Source organism: Vidua chalybeata, chromosome 2 (genome assembly GCF_026979565.1).
Source record: "Vidua chalybeata isolate OUT-0048 chromosome 2, bVidCha1 merged haplotype, whole genome shotgun sequence".
NCBI lineage: Eukaryota > Metazoa > Chordata > Aves > Passeriformes > Viduidae > Vidua > Vidua chalybeata.
Genome location: NC_071531.1, coordinates 72,389,451 through 72,404,994, shown reverse-complemented (window position 1 = coordinate 72,404,994; position 15,544 = coordinate 72,389,451). Strand labels below are relative to the sequence as shown.

The 15,544-nt window shown below is 45.8% G+C and overlaps 2 protein-coding genes across 2 annotated transcripts; one reads left to right on the top strand and one right to left on the bottom strand.

The window, feature by feature from the left end:
- Positions 1 to 859: 859 nt before the first annotated feature.
- Positions 860 to 9,478, top strand: LOC128784542 (cystatin-A-like). The gene is made up of 3 exons (XM_053936245.1): positions 860 to 2,326; positions 7,145 to 7,246; positions 9,269 to 9,478. The coding sequence occupies exons 1-3, from the start codon at positions 2,261 to 2,263 to the stop codon at positions 9,395 to 9,397; spliced, it is 297 nt and encodes a 98-aa protein (XP_053792220.1). The 5' UTR covers positions 860 to 2,260; the 3' UTR covers positions 9,398 to 9,478.
- A 224-nt stretch (positions 9,479 to 9,702) lies between these two features.
- Positions 9,703 to 15,059, bottom strand: LOC128784682 (cystatin-B-like). The gene is made up of 3 exons (XM_053936505.1): positions 14,673 to 15,059; positions 10,905 to 11,006; positions 9,703 to 10,517 (listed from the first exon to the last, which is right to left on the bottom strand). Exons 1-3 carry the CDS (start codon positions 14,736 to 14,738, stop codon positions 10,389 to 10,391), a joined length of 297 nt encoding a protein of 98 aa, XP_053792480.1. The 5' UTR covers positions 14,739 to 15,059; the 3' UTR covers positions 9,703 to 10,388.
- Positions 15,060 to 15,544: the final 485 nt, after the last annotated feature.

Below are 15,544 nucleotides of genomic sequence, written 5' to 3'. Positions count from 1 at the left end.
TACTGCATCCCAGTCTTAGAAATATCACTGGATTTTGGGACAGCCATTAGCACTGTCGTGGAAAGGAAACAGTCTGATTTGCCTCTGTAAACTTCAGCATCAACTTGCTGACAATTAGTCTTGATTTTTTTCCCCTTGTGCACAACTGTGCATTCTGGGGGAAACAAGTTGTTATGCTTTAAAGTAAAAAAACAGTAAACCCAGAAATATGGAGTCCAGTGAATGATTTCCAGACATTATTAATATCTTCAGTTTCACACCTATTCTTTCCAAGATTATAAATGAACCCTCCTAGACTTTGTGCTCAGTGTATTTGTTCCTAGACAGAATCAAGAGTTCTCCAGGAGTGTACTAGTGCCCTAGGGATCTTAACATCCCTTCCCAAGGAACTTAGCAGGATGTGTATCCTGGTGAGTGGACAGGTTTATAAAATATCCTGTTTTAGTACTGGTGCTGTGCAGTTGTGGGACACATTCTCTGATTTCTGGCCTCAGTAAGGTGAACTGGCTCTTCCAGTTCTTCAACTTATCTGACTTGCTGTATGAATAAGGCACAGTTGGTGGAACATGATCAGCATTTGAGTGAATCAGCAGGGTCTTATGTAAAAGAAGGTTTGAGTTGTCATCAGCTCCATGAATAGGACTCTGAGGAACTCCTCATCTGGAGAGAAGTTGTTGAAAGTGGCAGAATTCCAGTTTTAACAGCTGCCACTCCCTTTATTCCTGAGTATTGGAAGGATTTTTTTCTGTTCACAAAAATACTGTCTCAGGACAATGAATTTTCCTCAAATGCTTTTTGTCCACTTCCACAGCACTGCTGCTCAAGTCTGGAAAATTCTGCAATATCTTTTTCAGTAACATGCTGTAATACTCATCAATACTGCTGAGCGTAGGGCCCCTACAGCCCCAGTTTCTCAATCTCAGGGGCTTTGTACCAAAACCAGGCCTCGAAGTCAGATCTGAAGTACTTTTTACAGTGTCTTGCATAATTTGTTATCTCTAAGGAGGAGGTTCAGTAGTATGGGTAGGACACAGATAAGTTTGTTGATATGGCCGTAAACCCACCTCTTCCTAGCAAATTCCCTAATACTGATCCTAGCAGAAATGCCCATTGCCTGTGTGCAGCACATATTCTCATTTCATCTGCTCCCATGTACCTGCCCCCACAGACTAAAAAGTGTCTGGTCTGCTGCTGCTTCTCTGGTCCTCACGCTGGAACAACATTCCTCTTATTTGCTGCTGAGGGGGATGGCAGGAATATTGACAGGGAGTAATTTCATCTGTGGTCTTGAAATGTTAGTTCTCCCTTCCCAGGGAGGGCTGTTAGCAGTTATTAACCTTCCCCCAGTTGGATTTGAGCTTTGTACATTCACATTTGTGAGTGTGAGTGTGCCATGGCACTGTAACTGCAGAATGAATACTTCTGACTATATGTTCTCATGTGATCTGTTTCAACAGCATAATTGAAAATAGGACAGCTTTTGTGTTTTTTGATTGTACTTTGTCTTCCAGGAAATTGGCACTAGAGTTAGAAAGCAGATTTTATTGCACATTCAGTTGGTATTATGATTGCTGAATGCAGTTCTTGGTTTGATGGGAATGAAGCAGAAATGCCTTATTTTCAGTACTTACCTGAATCTGGGATTGAATTATTTTCTACTTCTGATGTTGGTGTTTACCCTGGCAGCTTTTTGGTCAGGCAGAGGAAAGTCAAGTCACTGAATGTAAGATGCTGTCTGCTCCTGTTTCCCCTCTTAGAAGGATATTGAGAGATTAAAATTTCAAGTTAAACAGGACCTATGCTAAGGAAAGTGCTGCATCCTTTCCTTTGATCAGTAAAGGTGTTGGGAAATACTGGGTGTGTCTTTGATATGTTTCACAAGAACTCAGCCTAGTCATCTGCACATGGGTGGGGAGGCAAGAGGTTCCAGCTGCAGCTCAAACTAACTCTCTTTAAGATGCGGGTGACTGGAGGCTGATGTTTGCTTTTCTTTTGGATGTGAAGACCATAAACACTTCTTTAAGTGCTTTTTACATTTATTAATAATATTGTCAGTGCTTTACATTGCTTTTCTCCCCCTTTTCCCCTTTTGTCTCCTTTTCCAGATCAGTAATGGTAGGCTCCGTGTGTTGCAGGTCACATGGTTCCATGACACATGTGTGTGTGTGTATATATGTGAGATGCCTGGGGACTCTGCTCAGACTGCGCTGAACTTCCCTCTTCAGAGCCACTCATCATTTCAGAGAAGTCACCTGCCACCATGATGCCTGGGGGCTTATCTGACACCAAGCCTGCTACTCCAGAAGTTCAGCAGCTTGTTAACCAGGTGAGTTGCACCCTCTCTCTAGATTAAGTTACTTGTGTGCAAAGAGGCTATTCCTGAAGCTTGTGTAAAGCCTGGGAGACTGAGCCAGAATCTTATGCTGAAAGTGGGAATCCCCTTGATTGGCAGTGTTTTCTTAGCATTCTATGTAGGAAGTGCCTTGGTAAGACTGAGACAAACCACTTCTCTGTCTCCTCTTTTTCCATGGCCAAGCATGGTACTGGCTACCTTCAGTTAATGTCTGTGTGAAGTTCCAAGCCCAGCTCTGCTATGCCAGCAGTGAGGTCACTTGTTTGAAATGAGAGGTGGCATATTGGAAGGAAAAAGGTTGTACCTGGCAGAGTTCATTCCTCAGTTGAAGGACTGCATAGGACAAACCACATGCTAGTATGCAGTAAAGAATTATATACGCAGGACAAAGCTTTTAAATTGTGTGTTCCCTGCTGGCATTATGTGTTTTCTAGAGTCACAGCTGTGATACAGGGGCTGCTGCTGGGGCAAGATGAGCTTTGCACAAGGCAGGGCACTAAGTGAGCCCAGTTGCCAGGTGGTTGGTTACAGGCAGTGGTCCTGAACTGGAGCAGCTGTGTGAGCAGCACCTCACACAGACGTGATCCTCTAATGCCCTGCAGTGTAGCAGCTCTTTTTAATGAAAGTATAAAATGCATCCTGAGGAATGAAAGGGGTTCCCACCCACTCACCAAATCATCTTCACCCTTCTGACTCTGAAAGACGAGCTCTTGTCCCTTTGGCACTTGCACTCAAGCACTCTTTGAGGAAACAAAACTAGGAAGTAGCAGGGCTCAATGTATTGGCCAATACTGCAGCACACTCACTACACCTGATGTGCAGGGCTCCCAGCTCTCTCCTTTGCTGTGCCACCGAGGACAGAGTTTGCACCAGCATCATGCCATGTCTTCCACGATCTTGCAGCTGAGACCAGGCAGCCCAGTATTCTGACAGGACTCTTTTTGGTACTCCACCAGTGGAGGGGATAACTTTAACATCCAGTTTACTGATTAGAAGATACTCCATGTCACTCCGTGTGTCTGATTTAGCAGAGATACAAATATGCTGGTAAGTTGATACAGGTCTAAGTTACTCTTAGCAAAATGTAGCGACTGCAATCCCAGTTCTCTGAGGATACCAGCGTGTTCTGCACTCCTGGTGTACAACACCCTCTGTCACCACACTGGGCATCCTCAGTGACTGGGAAGGGGGATGTGGGTTGAAGTCAGCTCTAGCCAGCAGTTTTCTTCAAAATTCTTTTGTCCAACCATTTAGTTTTTATACTCGGGGTTGGGCAGAGCCATGTGTTCACTCTCCACATGCTGGTCTGGCTAACTCAGGTGCGTGTTCGCTTTCTCTTACTGAACTCGAGGAGTTGCACCACCACATGATCCCTTCCATTGACAGAGCTATTTATCAAAAACACCCTGTGGTCAACCTTTATGTTGAGATAAAGTCAGCTCATTTGCAAAAGCTGTGGTCAGTCACACCCTGCATTATTCCCTGAGTTTCATGGGTGGAAAGTCACCCTTCCCCAGCTCCTCTGAGCCTTCTTCCATTATAGGGCTTTATTGATCAGTCACAGCTTGGGGTCACCAGAGCTGGGGACATGTACATGAGGGAGGGCTGGAGTTTGGGGTAACTGGTTAGTCAGAGATGATTTACTGCAGAGCAGAAATGGATGATCTACCGTTGTTTGGGGGCCACTAACTAAATTACTTGGGAGCAGTACAACTCCTCCTTCTATGCTGGCAGGAATGTTTGAAGGAGCAGCACTTGCAGAGATCAGAAATTCCCTTTTACATATGGAGGGGAGACCTTAGCAAGGGACTTGTAGCACCTTTGTGTATTTGCCATTTTTGTTTCCTCATGTTTAAGATGGGGCCAGCTGAGGGCTGTGAAAATTAATTTGAGTCTGTGAAATGCCTCAAGCACCACACTAGATACTGAGCTTCGTTTTCAATGCTGGACTGTGTTATTTATGGGTCATCAGAAGTCTTGCAGTGTGTATTGGAGGTGAAACCACAGCACTTGGGTGTCTGTGAGCAAACAGGCACTTGAAAATGTGAATGCTGGTTTCAGGCAGTGTTAATGTCCCCGGAGTACAGGGCATGTATGGAATCTGAAATGTGGATAGTGCAAAGTTTCTGTTTGATTCCAGAAAAGGGCTGATCCTAATTTTAGTGTTCTTTTGTTCTCAGTAGCTTCAGGAAAATGAAAGCAGATTGTTCTTTGCTCTTTATTTTCTTCAAGGTGAAATTTCTGCCCTGTGCTGAGAGCAGGAGAGAGAACACTTCCTGGTCCTTTCCCCCTCTGCAGAGGCTTTGGTACAGTTGTCTATGGAAAATATACTTATGGAAACCTTATGTTGGGGAAATCCTTCCAGCATAAGTGTCACCATTTCATGAAGCAATTCTGGGGGCTTTTATGCTCTGCTGAGCAGAGAAGCAATTCCTATGATTTCAGTGAAGTTGTGAAGAGCGTTTGCAGAACTTGTGATGCTCAAGGTCTGTCTGCTCATGGGATTACACAATTATTTACTTATACCTCTGCCTTGTCTCTAGCCATCATTAGTGAGCTGAGAAATGTTATTTACTTGGTCTCCCTGTTTTACAGCTGTTGCCCAAAACTGAGGAATGTTTTGGATTTAGGATGCTGTTAGATAAGAGCTTAGGAATGTTAAATTTTTTCACCTGAGGATTAAGAAGCTGTTTGCCTTCTTGATTTTACTTATGGCTTAGTCTGTAAGTAACAAGTGGGGGATACAGTGTCCAGAGGAGAGAGAGCAAAACTGGAGAGAGGTGGCTTTGTTTTGTTTTATTCTGAGAGAGGAATATAATGCACCAAAAGTTGCTACTTAGGCGCATTCTAGGAGGCCCCTGCCCCAGTCAGCTGGAAGGTTGTTGGGAATTAAAATTTCCCTGGTTTGCAAGAGTTAGCAGCTCCTCAGCTGAAAGTATAGTTGTCTGTTCCTGGGGATAGAAATCCTGTGAAAGCTACTCAGCAGAAGAGCAGGGTAAAAGATCATGAGGAAGCTGAATAGGATGATAATTTCTGGCTCTTTGGAAAAGATCTGGATGTTTCTTGGGTGCTTTCTGTGGCCTTCCTGCTAGGAAGGAATGTCATGGGAGTGGCAGCCAGCTGTAGGTGCTTGTGCTGGGAAAGTTAATTAATTCAGTGGGTTCTTGTGAAACAGGTGGGTGGTGAGAAGTGCTGAGGTACTGCTGGCCTGGCCCAGGGCAGCCTGAGGAGGCTGGCACTGACACTGCTCCTCTGCCCAAACTCAGTAATGCACCCAGTCATCAGTGTGGGTGTCATGTGCAGAGGGGCACTGTGTCACCCAGCGTAGGAGAGACTGTCTCTGCTTTCTGTGTGGTCGTCATGCAGTGATCATGAAATGGGAGAGTTTTAAATTATTGGAGAAGTAAGGAAGAGCAACAGCAAAACCACTGCCTTGGACTTCGAGAGGGAAGACTTTGGCCTGTTTAGCAGACTGGTTGAAAGAGTCCCTTGGGAGGCAGTCCTGAAGGGCAAAGAGATCCAGGAAGCCTGGGCATTCTTCAAGAAGGAAGTCCTAAAGGTGCAAGAGTAGGGTGTCCCTATGTGCCAAAAGACAAGCTGGTGGGGAAGAAGACTAGACTGGCTGAACAGAGGGTTTTGGCTGGAACCCAGGGTAAAAAATAGAGTTTATAAGCTTTGGAAGATGGGGCAGGCAATTCAGGAGGATTATAAAGGTGTTGCGAGGTTATGCAGAAAGTCAGAAAGGCAAAACCCCTATTAGAACTTAACTCTGGTCACTGCCAAAAGCAATGACAAAAAGTGTTCTTAAGAATACATAAGCAACAAAAAGAGGGCTAAGGAGAATCTCCACCATTTGCTGGATGTTGGGGAAGTCATGGCCACAAAAAATATAGAAAAGGCTGAGGTACTTAAACCCTTCTTAATCTCAATCATTAATAGTCAGAGCAGTTGTCCTAAGGGTACTAGCTCCCTGAACTGGAAGACAGAGACAAGGAACACAATGAAGCTCCCACAATCCAGCAGGAAACAGTGACCTGCTTCTCCATGTGTAAATCTATGGGGCTGGATGGAATCCACCTGAGGGTACTGAGGGAGCTCATGGAAGAACTCTCCAAGCCACTGTCCATGATTTACCAGTGGTTCTGGTGAACCAGGGAGGTCTCACACAATTGGAGTTTGGCTAATTTGATGCCTCTCTAAAAGAACATCTACAAGAATGGTAGGAAGGAAGATCCAGGGAACTACAGACCTGTCAGGCTGAGCTCAGTGCCAGGGAAGGTCAAGGAACAGCTCATCCTGAGTGCCATCACACAGTGTGTGCAGGGTAACCAGGGATTCAAGTCCAGCCAGGATGGGTTCATGCAAGGCAGGTTCTGCTTGACCAACCTGATCTCTTTCCATGACATGCTGAGTGGATAAGGGAAAGGCTGTGGATGTTGTTTCCCTGGACCTTAGTAAAGCCTCAGACTCCAGTTCCTACAGCATTCTACTGAAGAAGCCTGGACAGGTGCACTGCTCACTGGGTGAAAAAACTGGCTGGATGGCTGGGCCCAGGGAGAGGTGGTTACATCTGGCTGGTCAGAGGTGGTGCACCCAGGGCTCCACCTGGGTTGGGGCCAGCTCTGATTAATATCTTTATTGATGATTTGGACGAGGGGTTGAGGGCACCCTCAGTCACTTTGTGGAGTTTCGTTAAGGGAGTATGTGTGAAAGGATGAAAATTGGAGTGGTATATGTGAAATAAATCCCTAAGTATCAACCTGCCAATCATTTTTCCCTTTCTTTTTATAGGTGAAGCCACAGTTTGAAAGCCAGACAAACATGAACTGTGCTGTCTTTACAGCCATAGAATATAAGACTCAAGTGGTTGCTGGGACAATATACTTTATTAAGGTTTGTATATATTGTAGGAGGGAGTGTTTTGGAATTAAATGATACAGGTGACTTGCAGAGTGGCTTACAGCTAGAAAGAGAACAAACATAATAGGAAACTGAGTAACAGAAGTTGGGACTACCTCCAAATGCTTATAAAATTCTTCTGTTTGGCACTACTGTAAGCAGGAATATAAATACTATAAAACATGTGCTGTGTTTTTTCAGATGTGACTGGTAAGCTTCTTGGGATCATCTCCCTCAAGGACTATAGATTGCCTTCCCAACTCAAATTATTTCAATGAGTGTAACTGGTCTCCTGTTTCCTTTCAAGGCAAAATAGTATCTGAGTCCTTCAGTTGTGTTTGTTGGGATGAAATTGAAGTCAGCTTAAGGAACTGATGGGAAGATAGAGTCAATTTTGTTATGCAGTGCACACATTTGCTGACTAGTTTTGCATGCAAGCAGGTGTGTTGATGTTTTGGTTCTGTGTCAGATGCTGCAGAGGTACAGCCTGCCTGCTGGTTCTTTCTGTATTTTCAAAACCCCCTCTCTGATGCAGAGGAAAAATTGGGTAATGCTTAATTTGGAGCCCTCTGATAGCACCATTCCTCCTCTACTGGAAATCCATACCAATGGATGTGAGCAGCTTTCTGTGAAGCAGCAGAGAAGAAATGGCTGAGTGTATTTTTCATCTGAAGGCCAGCAAGCAGTGCTGAGCAGCAGGCTGGCCTTCTGGAGCAGAGCAGACATGGCCTGTGACTGCTGAAACCTCACGTGTGTGTGGGCATGTGCCTGACAGGGTATGTCATATTCCAAGGGACTTGGAATAATTCTTTTATTAGAGGAATTGGCCTGTAATGTTTGGGGGAGCATAATTCTGCAGAGAGACACTGTGAGCATTAGCTCCACACTTCTCATACTTAGTTGATACCAGGAAGGACAGATGCTGCCAAACCTTCTTTCCCAGGTGCTTCCTTAAAAGAACTCTTAACTCAGAAACAAAGATTGATTACTGAACTTGGAAGAAATCCATTTGTAACACTGGAAATTGATGATTTGTCTCTTCTTTCCCAATTTTACCAGTGATGGAAAACAGTTCCTCATTTTAGCATTAAATGGAACAAACTCTGGCACAAGATTCATTCTAGCATTAAATGGAACAAACTCTGGCACATGATTCATTCTTTTATATTTCTGAATCTTCCACCTCACTGATCTTTTACCAGCAGACTTACAGCTGAGCTGCAACCCAGACCAAGCATAGTGCCCCACTGCAGCCACCAGAAAGCATGCAAAAACCTCTTGGAGCCAAAGGCATTAAAGTTTCCATGTCCCTCACCAAGGGAGAGCTTAGCACTTGTTGTACTTGGCTCTGTAAAAATGAAATTTTACAGCTTCCTACCAAGTCTTCATGTGAGGACTTTCTAGGGGGGAAGGTGAATTTCTTTGGAAGAGTATTTATTGTAGGCACTCCCATAAGCACCGGGATATGTCAGGTTCCCTGTTCAGGCATGGATGTGTTTGGAATAACTCTGCAGACCAGGGATCCTGGCTTTCAGGTTGTCATTGCTTCTCAGGACCATGTTCTGGTCTTTATGTATTAGATGTTTCTGTACCCTTTGGGAGCTGACATTGTGTCTGCACTGTGTCCCACCCCCAAGCCATGGAGGTTTCCTCATTGTCTCTTGACGAGCGTGTCAGGAGGCTGTGAGCAAATGTGCTGACATCCTGGTGACTGAAATAGGACACCATCAAAACCTTCTCCTGTTGCATCTTCTGGTGCTTCCACACCAAAGCAGTTCTGCTCATTTCCCCTTCACCTGAGTCTGAGGGTTTTTAATAGAGTTTTCTACAGGTGTACATAGTTTCTGCCACCAGTTACTATCCAGACTTGGATAAGAGCTGTTGAAGTAAAAATGAAGGTACATCTAAAATTAAGATCCTGAAAAAAGATGTTCTTTCAAGAATGTAAAGAACAGCCTTTTGTTTGAACCTGCTTTGAGCCCTTGATCCTCACTTCCCCGCTCTTTTGGTTTCTAGGTCCAACTTTCTGATGCCGAATATGCCCACTTAAAGGTGTTTCAGAGTCTTCCTCAGGAGAACCTAGGTCCCAGCCTTGTCGGTTTTCAGACTGGCAAAACCAGAGATGACCCTCTGACCTACTTCTAAGACATGATGTGTTGCAGTGCCTCACCTCTGCAAATCCTATGGGGATTCTGCCCATGACAGTAAATAAAATAATTTTGGAAAGCTATTGTCCATATTTTCCTTTTGCTGTTGATATACCTGCAGAGGTCTTGTTATCTTTCATGTCTGTCACAAGACTAAAATAAAGTTTTTCTAATTAAGACATAGAATAAACATAACCTTATCTGGAATATAAAAAACACTTAAGGAAAAAAAGCGGAGCAAGATAATAATCAATGGTGAAAACCAGTGAAGAGAACACTAAAGCACCAGTCAAAGATGCAATCTCAAGTCAAAAGAAATGTTTATTGTTTTAAATGCAGAAATGCTCATCCAGCTTAAGTTCCTTTCCAGGACTTTTCCATAGGACCGAGAACACAATCAAGCTGGTTTGGTATTTTAAACTCACACACCCTCTATGGGACATTACATGTTACTGCTGCAAGAGGATGAGCGTGATTACCAAGGGAATGTTTGTTTCAAACTACTCTAAGCCTCTTCCTTACAGAATTGCTTCCACTCAAGTCTCTCATCAGGTCTTTGCCCATAAAATACAAAGTACAATTTAAATCTACACATATATTCACAGTTGCAAAACAGCACAGAAAAGACTGAGGCTTTCCTCTTGTTCCTTGCTGCAAATATATGAGTGCTGGTGTCATTCCCCTTTTGATTTCCAGACCAAGGAAGTCCACAAACAGGACTCAGCCACAGTATTCTTGTTAAGTTGCACTAAAGCCTAAGTTAAGTTGCAATAAAAGTAGGATTTACATTAGTGCAGGTAATAGGAGAGCTCTGTGACTCTCAGGTTTGGAGATTGCACAGGAAGGGAATGGCATAAAAGAAATTGATTTTTCCACCATGATGCTAAAAAGACACTTTTTTCTGCCTTTGTTGGCACAGGAATCAACATTTTGCAGCCTGTAGAAAATGTACATAAGAACCAGCTAGGGAAACACAGCAGAGAAGGTTGCTAGAAATAAGCCAGTTCATCATGCTTTGTCTTGCTGCCCTGGTAACTGTGGAGGCTCAGCTGCTCATTCTCATGGGGGAGGCTCTTGAATACCCGCAGGTGCATGAACTCCTCATTCCCAACATGGACCTGCAAAGCATGAAACCCAGTGAGATCTCTGCTGGGGGAGCAGCCTGCAGCAGGAGGGGTGGCAGAGGCTGGGCTGGTTTGAGGATGGAGCAGCAGACAGGCAGTAAGAAAAACCATTGCTTGTTTTAAACCAGACTAGGAGCCGTGACTTTGCAGAAATACCAACTAATCTTCCCATGAAAATGGAGAAAAGAGGATCTCTCTATTTAACAGATAGGAAGAGGGGCTGGGAGGTGGATATTTGTAGCTTTTTAATGCACAATTTTTTTTTCTTATAAAGGTCAAATCATAAGCATTCTCTTCTAGTTAAGAAAAGGAAAAAACCCACCATTCCAAAGATTATACACATTAATAGAAAAGAAACAACCCAGCTTGTTGTTGCTCTACCTTGATGAAGTAGTTTGTTCCAGCAACCAACTGAGTTTTAAACTCCACTGCATTGAAGACATCAAAGGTCTTCCCTTCTTTTTCTTCTAGCTGAGCTTTTACCTTAAGGAAACAATAGGTTCTTTAAGACTGTTGCAAGATTCACGTATTTAGGACTTAAAGCTTACAGTTCACTGCTGCTGAATTCCCAGACACAGAGTTCCCACTTTTCCAAGACATTAAAAGATCAAAATGAATCATGTTAAGTTTTGTGTGAAAGCAGTACCAGGAATCTAGAGAGGTGGCAAAGCTGAGTCAGAGGTGGGAGTCAGTCACAACAGGCTAACACCAAGTCTGGAAAACACTTGACAGTTCTTTCAGCATGTCTGCTGGAATCTGTGTTTTCAAACTGAAAAACAGTGCTCAAGAAGTCAAAGTAACCTGTCCAGTACCCAAGAGGGGAGCCATGAACTCCTGAGATGCAGCTCTTCTTTCCTGCACTGGGCACTCTAGCACATTGTGGCTGTATGGAAAATTCTTGGTCAGGAAAGCAGATTTCAGCTTTTGTTTTGCAGGGCAAGAGGAGTTAGTCTTGGAGTCCTTGCTTGGAAGTCCTTGTCTGCTCCAGGCTGCACCTCCTGCATGCATCATTGCATAGCCCTCCCTTCATTCCCAAGGCAGTAGTACCAGCATTGAGTAGATCCTCCAGCTATATGGTGTACTTCTCCTTCTTCCTAAATTCAAGGAAAATAGATACATCTGCACTCCTGCCTAAATCCCACAGGCTTCCTTGGGGAAAAACAAGTGCCAACTTGCCACTGGTCAGGTGCTGTAGGTGAAGCAGGAACAGAAGAACCATTCCTGCAATGGGCTGTGTTCTCCCACCTCTCCAACTCCCAGAACTCTGGTGCCTTTTCAGTGACCATCCTGAGAGCTGTGTCCATGCTTTTTATCTTTTCTTGGAGGCCATACCTCTACACTTCCTCCAGATTATGATCAGTATGTCACATGCAAGATAATAATCTTTGAACACTTTCCTGTTTGTTCTTTGCCATATGGAAATCCAAGATGCATTCTAAGATGCACTGAAGGGCACAGCCCCAGAAAGCACCATAATTCAGTCCTGCCTCCTCCCCTTCTCCTGGTTCCTGTCCTGTACTCCATTAGCAATCCTAGGCACTGGGCAGCTTGGTTTCTGAGGTCACTAAATCACTCCAGCTCAGCACATTTTGTATTTCCACCACCAAGCTGAACACTGGACCCTGGGTACAGATGGCTCAGAGTCCTGCAGCTGCAAGCTTGTCATGGTGTTTGTGGCAGTGAGTCACCACAGCATGTGACAAACCACCATCCTGAGTCAGGGTGGAGAGGGAGATCCCAGACAGAAATACTCTCCCAAAGACCTGGTTCTTGATCTCAGTCTGGATTTGGGAGTCCTGGAGGACAGGAACCAGCACTGTGTCCTAGTGGTAGCAAAGTTAATGGCATACTGGGCTGCATCAGCAGGAGCCTAGCCAGAAGACAGGCAAGTGATTATTATTACCCTTTACTCGGCCTTTGTTAGAAAATGTGGAATCCTGTGCCCAGTTCTGGGCCCCCAGTACAAGCCAGACAGCAATGAACTGCAGTGAGCCCAGTGAAGGATCACCAGGAGCACTCCATGAGCACACCAGGATGGCTGGAGCACTTGTGCTGTTAGAAGAGGAAGAAAATGAGCTTGCTCAGCCCAGGGAAGAGAAGGCTTTGAAGAAAACTTTCCAGTACCTACAAGAAGCCAGGGTCTTTACAGGGATGAAACTTTCCACATGGCAGAAGAATGAGACAGAGTGGTCATAAACTGAAACTGGAGGTTCAGACTGGATATAAAGAGAAACATTTCCCCTGAGGACTGCACTACAGCAGGAGTGTTCAGAGAAGCTGCGCAGTTTCCATCCTTGGAAATTTTCAAGACTGACAGGACAAAGCTCTGAGCAGTCTGAGGATGCTGACTCTGTGCTCAGGCAGGAGGTGCAGTCCCTTCCCACCCAACCAATCCATGATTCAGTCACAGGGCTGGAAATGATCATGCCCTGAAGACTCTCCACTGCCCTGCATGGCCTGTTTGCCATGCACTGCCAGAGCAGTTAACTAAAAAGCAGATGGTTCACAATCACCCTGGATAAGCTCTGCCACAATTACCAGTGAGGAGCCAAAGCTGAACAGGCCTGGGTGGAAATCCTTGCCGTGAGGAGGCTGTTCCTATGGGATTCCTAAGCCAGACACTGCCAAAGGAAGCCTTTCTGCCCCGTGTGACACTACACCCGCTGTGGGTCACAAAACTGAACATTTGGCCATCACAAGGATTCTTATGAAACTGTAAAATGAAGGCAAGAACTGGAAAAGCAGGAACAGGGAATATGTTTATGGCAAGCAAACTGGTAGGCTCTAATAAATCTCCACAAAGACCTGACTTTAAGCAAATAAAATGATTTGAGAAGGCTACCTCGATTTAACAAAACTAGTGTTTTCTCCAGCAGTGTCCAGATGAGGATATGAGTGCATGGGCAAGTTTCAAGTTTGGGTTTTCCCACATGTATTTCATTAAAGGAAATAATTTAAACTGGCAGTCAAACCAAGCTGGCTAAACTTTAAACTATTTAGGTGATTTAAATGAAAACACGAGTTTTTTGGTTAATTCTGTTCATTTCTGAATCCAACAGGTTTTTGTTTTTGAATTACCAAACCACTGCAGTGTGCTACAGAACAGAAAGTCAGGATTTCGAACCTAGTTTTAAGCCCATGTTAATTGCATATCTGCATTACCTTTAACACGACATGTAGGTCTTTTCAGATCAAAGCAATAATTACAACTCTCAGCAATTCTCAATCATGTGCTTATTACTGAAAACTCAGGCTGATGCTTAGGAGATGCACATTCTCCTTTTTCCTAAAACACAGAATCCTTAGACTGTACAAGGTAAATGTTAATTTCAGTATCTGCTGTGCCTTTGGATGCTCTGTATGTGTTTGGGAACTCCTCTTGCCAGGAGAGCAAGGCCCAGGCAATGACAAAGTGTCAGAAGCTGGAGCGCATCCTTTGTTTTTGCAAGCTTTGCTCTCTAGCTCACCACATCCTAGCCGACAAAGCCAAAAAGCAGAAGGAACTTGAGTTTCCATGACAAAAAGAAGAACGTGTGCTTTGAAAGAACTTAGTTGCACGATGGCATTTTTAGAGTAAAAGCATGTGCTCCAATAACATGAGTGGTAATCTCAGGCACTGTAAGTAGTATCAGGATTTGGAGCAGGTTGGAGCTGAATTCTGTGTTGGGGAAAAGCAGAAGCAGCGAAGAAGCTTTCTTGCTTATTCCACGTTTCACCCCCTCGGGAAAAAAAAAAAAAAAAAAAACCACAACACCAAAAAAGCCACCCAAACAATCCCCCCTTTCCCAGACAAACAACAAAAACCCAAAACCCCAAACGTATGCACGCGGTTCAGATTCTGTAAAAAGCACAGGAGCTCGTTCCCCGAGCTCAAGGCCATGGCTTTGTCGCGCTTCCCCGCGCACCCAGCGCTGCCCACGGTCCCTCTGAGTCAACAGGGCCACGCCAGGCGGGCACAGAGAAGGAGAGCTCCGGGAGCCGGCGGCTGCTCCGTGCATTCCCCATTCCTTCCATCTTTACACCGGGGGGCGGTGTCTCGGCGCTCAGCCGCGCAGAGCAATGGCCGAGCACACGCTGGGCCCCGGACAGGCCCTGCGCGGGCCTTTCCCCGCCTGCGGGACCCTCCCGGGGCGCGCCCCGGCCCCTCACCTGCTCCGCGATCCGCTGCGTCTCGTCGGTGGCGGGCCGGGCCGCCGAGGGAGCCCCGCACAACATGGTAGCACCGCTCCGCTCCGCTCCGGGCCGATCCTGCCCCTCGGGCGTGCCGGGGCGGTGTCGGGGGCGGTGCCGGGCCCGGGGTTGGAACCCGCGGGTTGGGGCTCGGCGGCCGAGGCGGCGGCGGGCGGGGGCGGCCGGGCCCGGCTCCGCCCAGCCGGGATCAGCGCGGCCCTGCGGGATCGGCACTGCCCGGGCTTGGCGGGGACATCGCGGTCCGGCGGCCGATGGAAGACAAAACCAGCCTAAAGCAACACTTGCAGTGAAAGCTGCCGGCAGAATTTATTCAGCGCCCTGGACAGAAGGGCTGCAGCCGCTCCTCAGCGAGCGGCGCCGCCGTGACAGCCCCGCGAGAGGACAGGGCTGCTCTCAGCCGCTGCGTTTTCCCTTCCCGTGCGCCACCTTTCCCAGCAGCAGCGTGTTCACTTAGCTGCACGGAAAGGTCCATCTCCGGACTCCCTCGTTCCCCACGTTCATCATTCCCTCTCCCACGCTGATTTTGTCGCTCCTCAGCCAGCAAGCTGAAGGCGGTGGTGAATTATCCAGCCTCTGGGACATCCCTGGGGAGATTTTAGTCTGAATGTTAAGGTCTTTACCTAAATTTCCCCACAATTTAAACATACAGACTCTTGCAAAACCAACAACAAACACCTACCTTCCTCCTCACGCTTTGCAGCACCTCTTGGTAAGGTTGGTCAATATAAACCTAAATTTAACAATAGCAGGTATTGCAAACTGAACAGAGCTCATGGACTGACAAGAAGGACATGGTGAAAAGCATGAAATATGGAAGGTTTTCTTTCCTC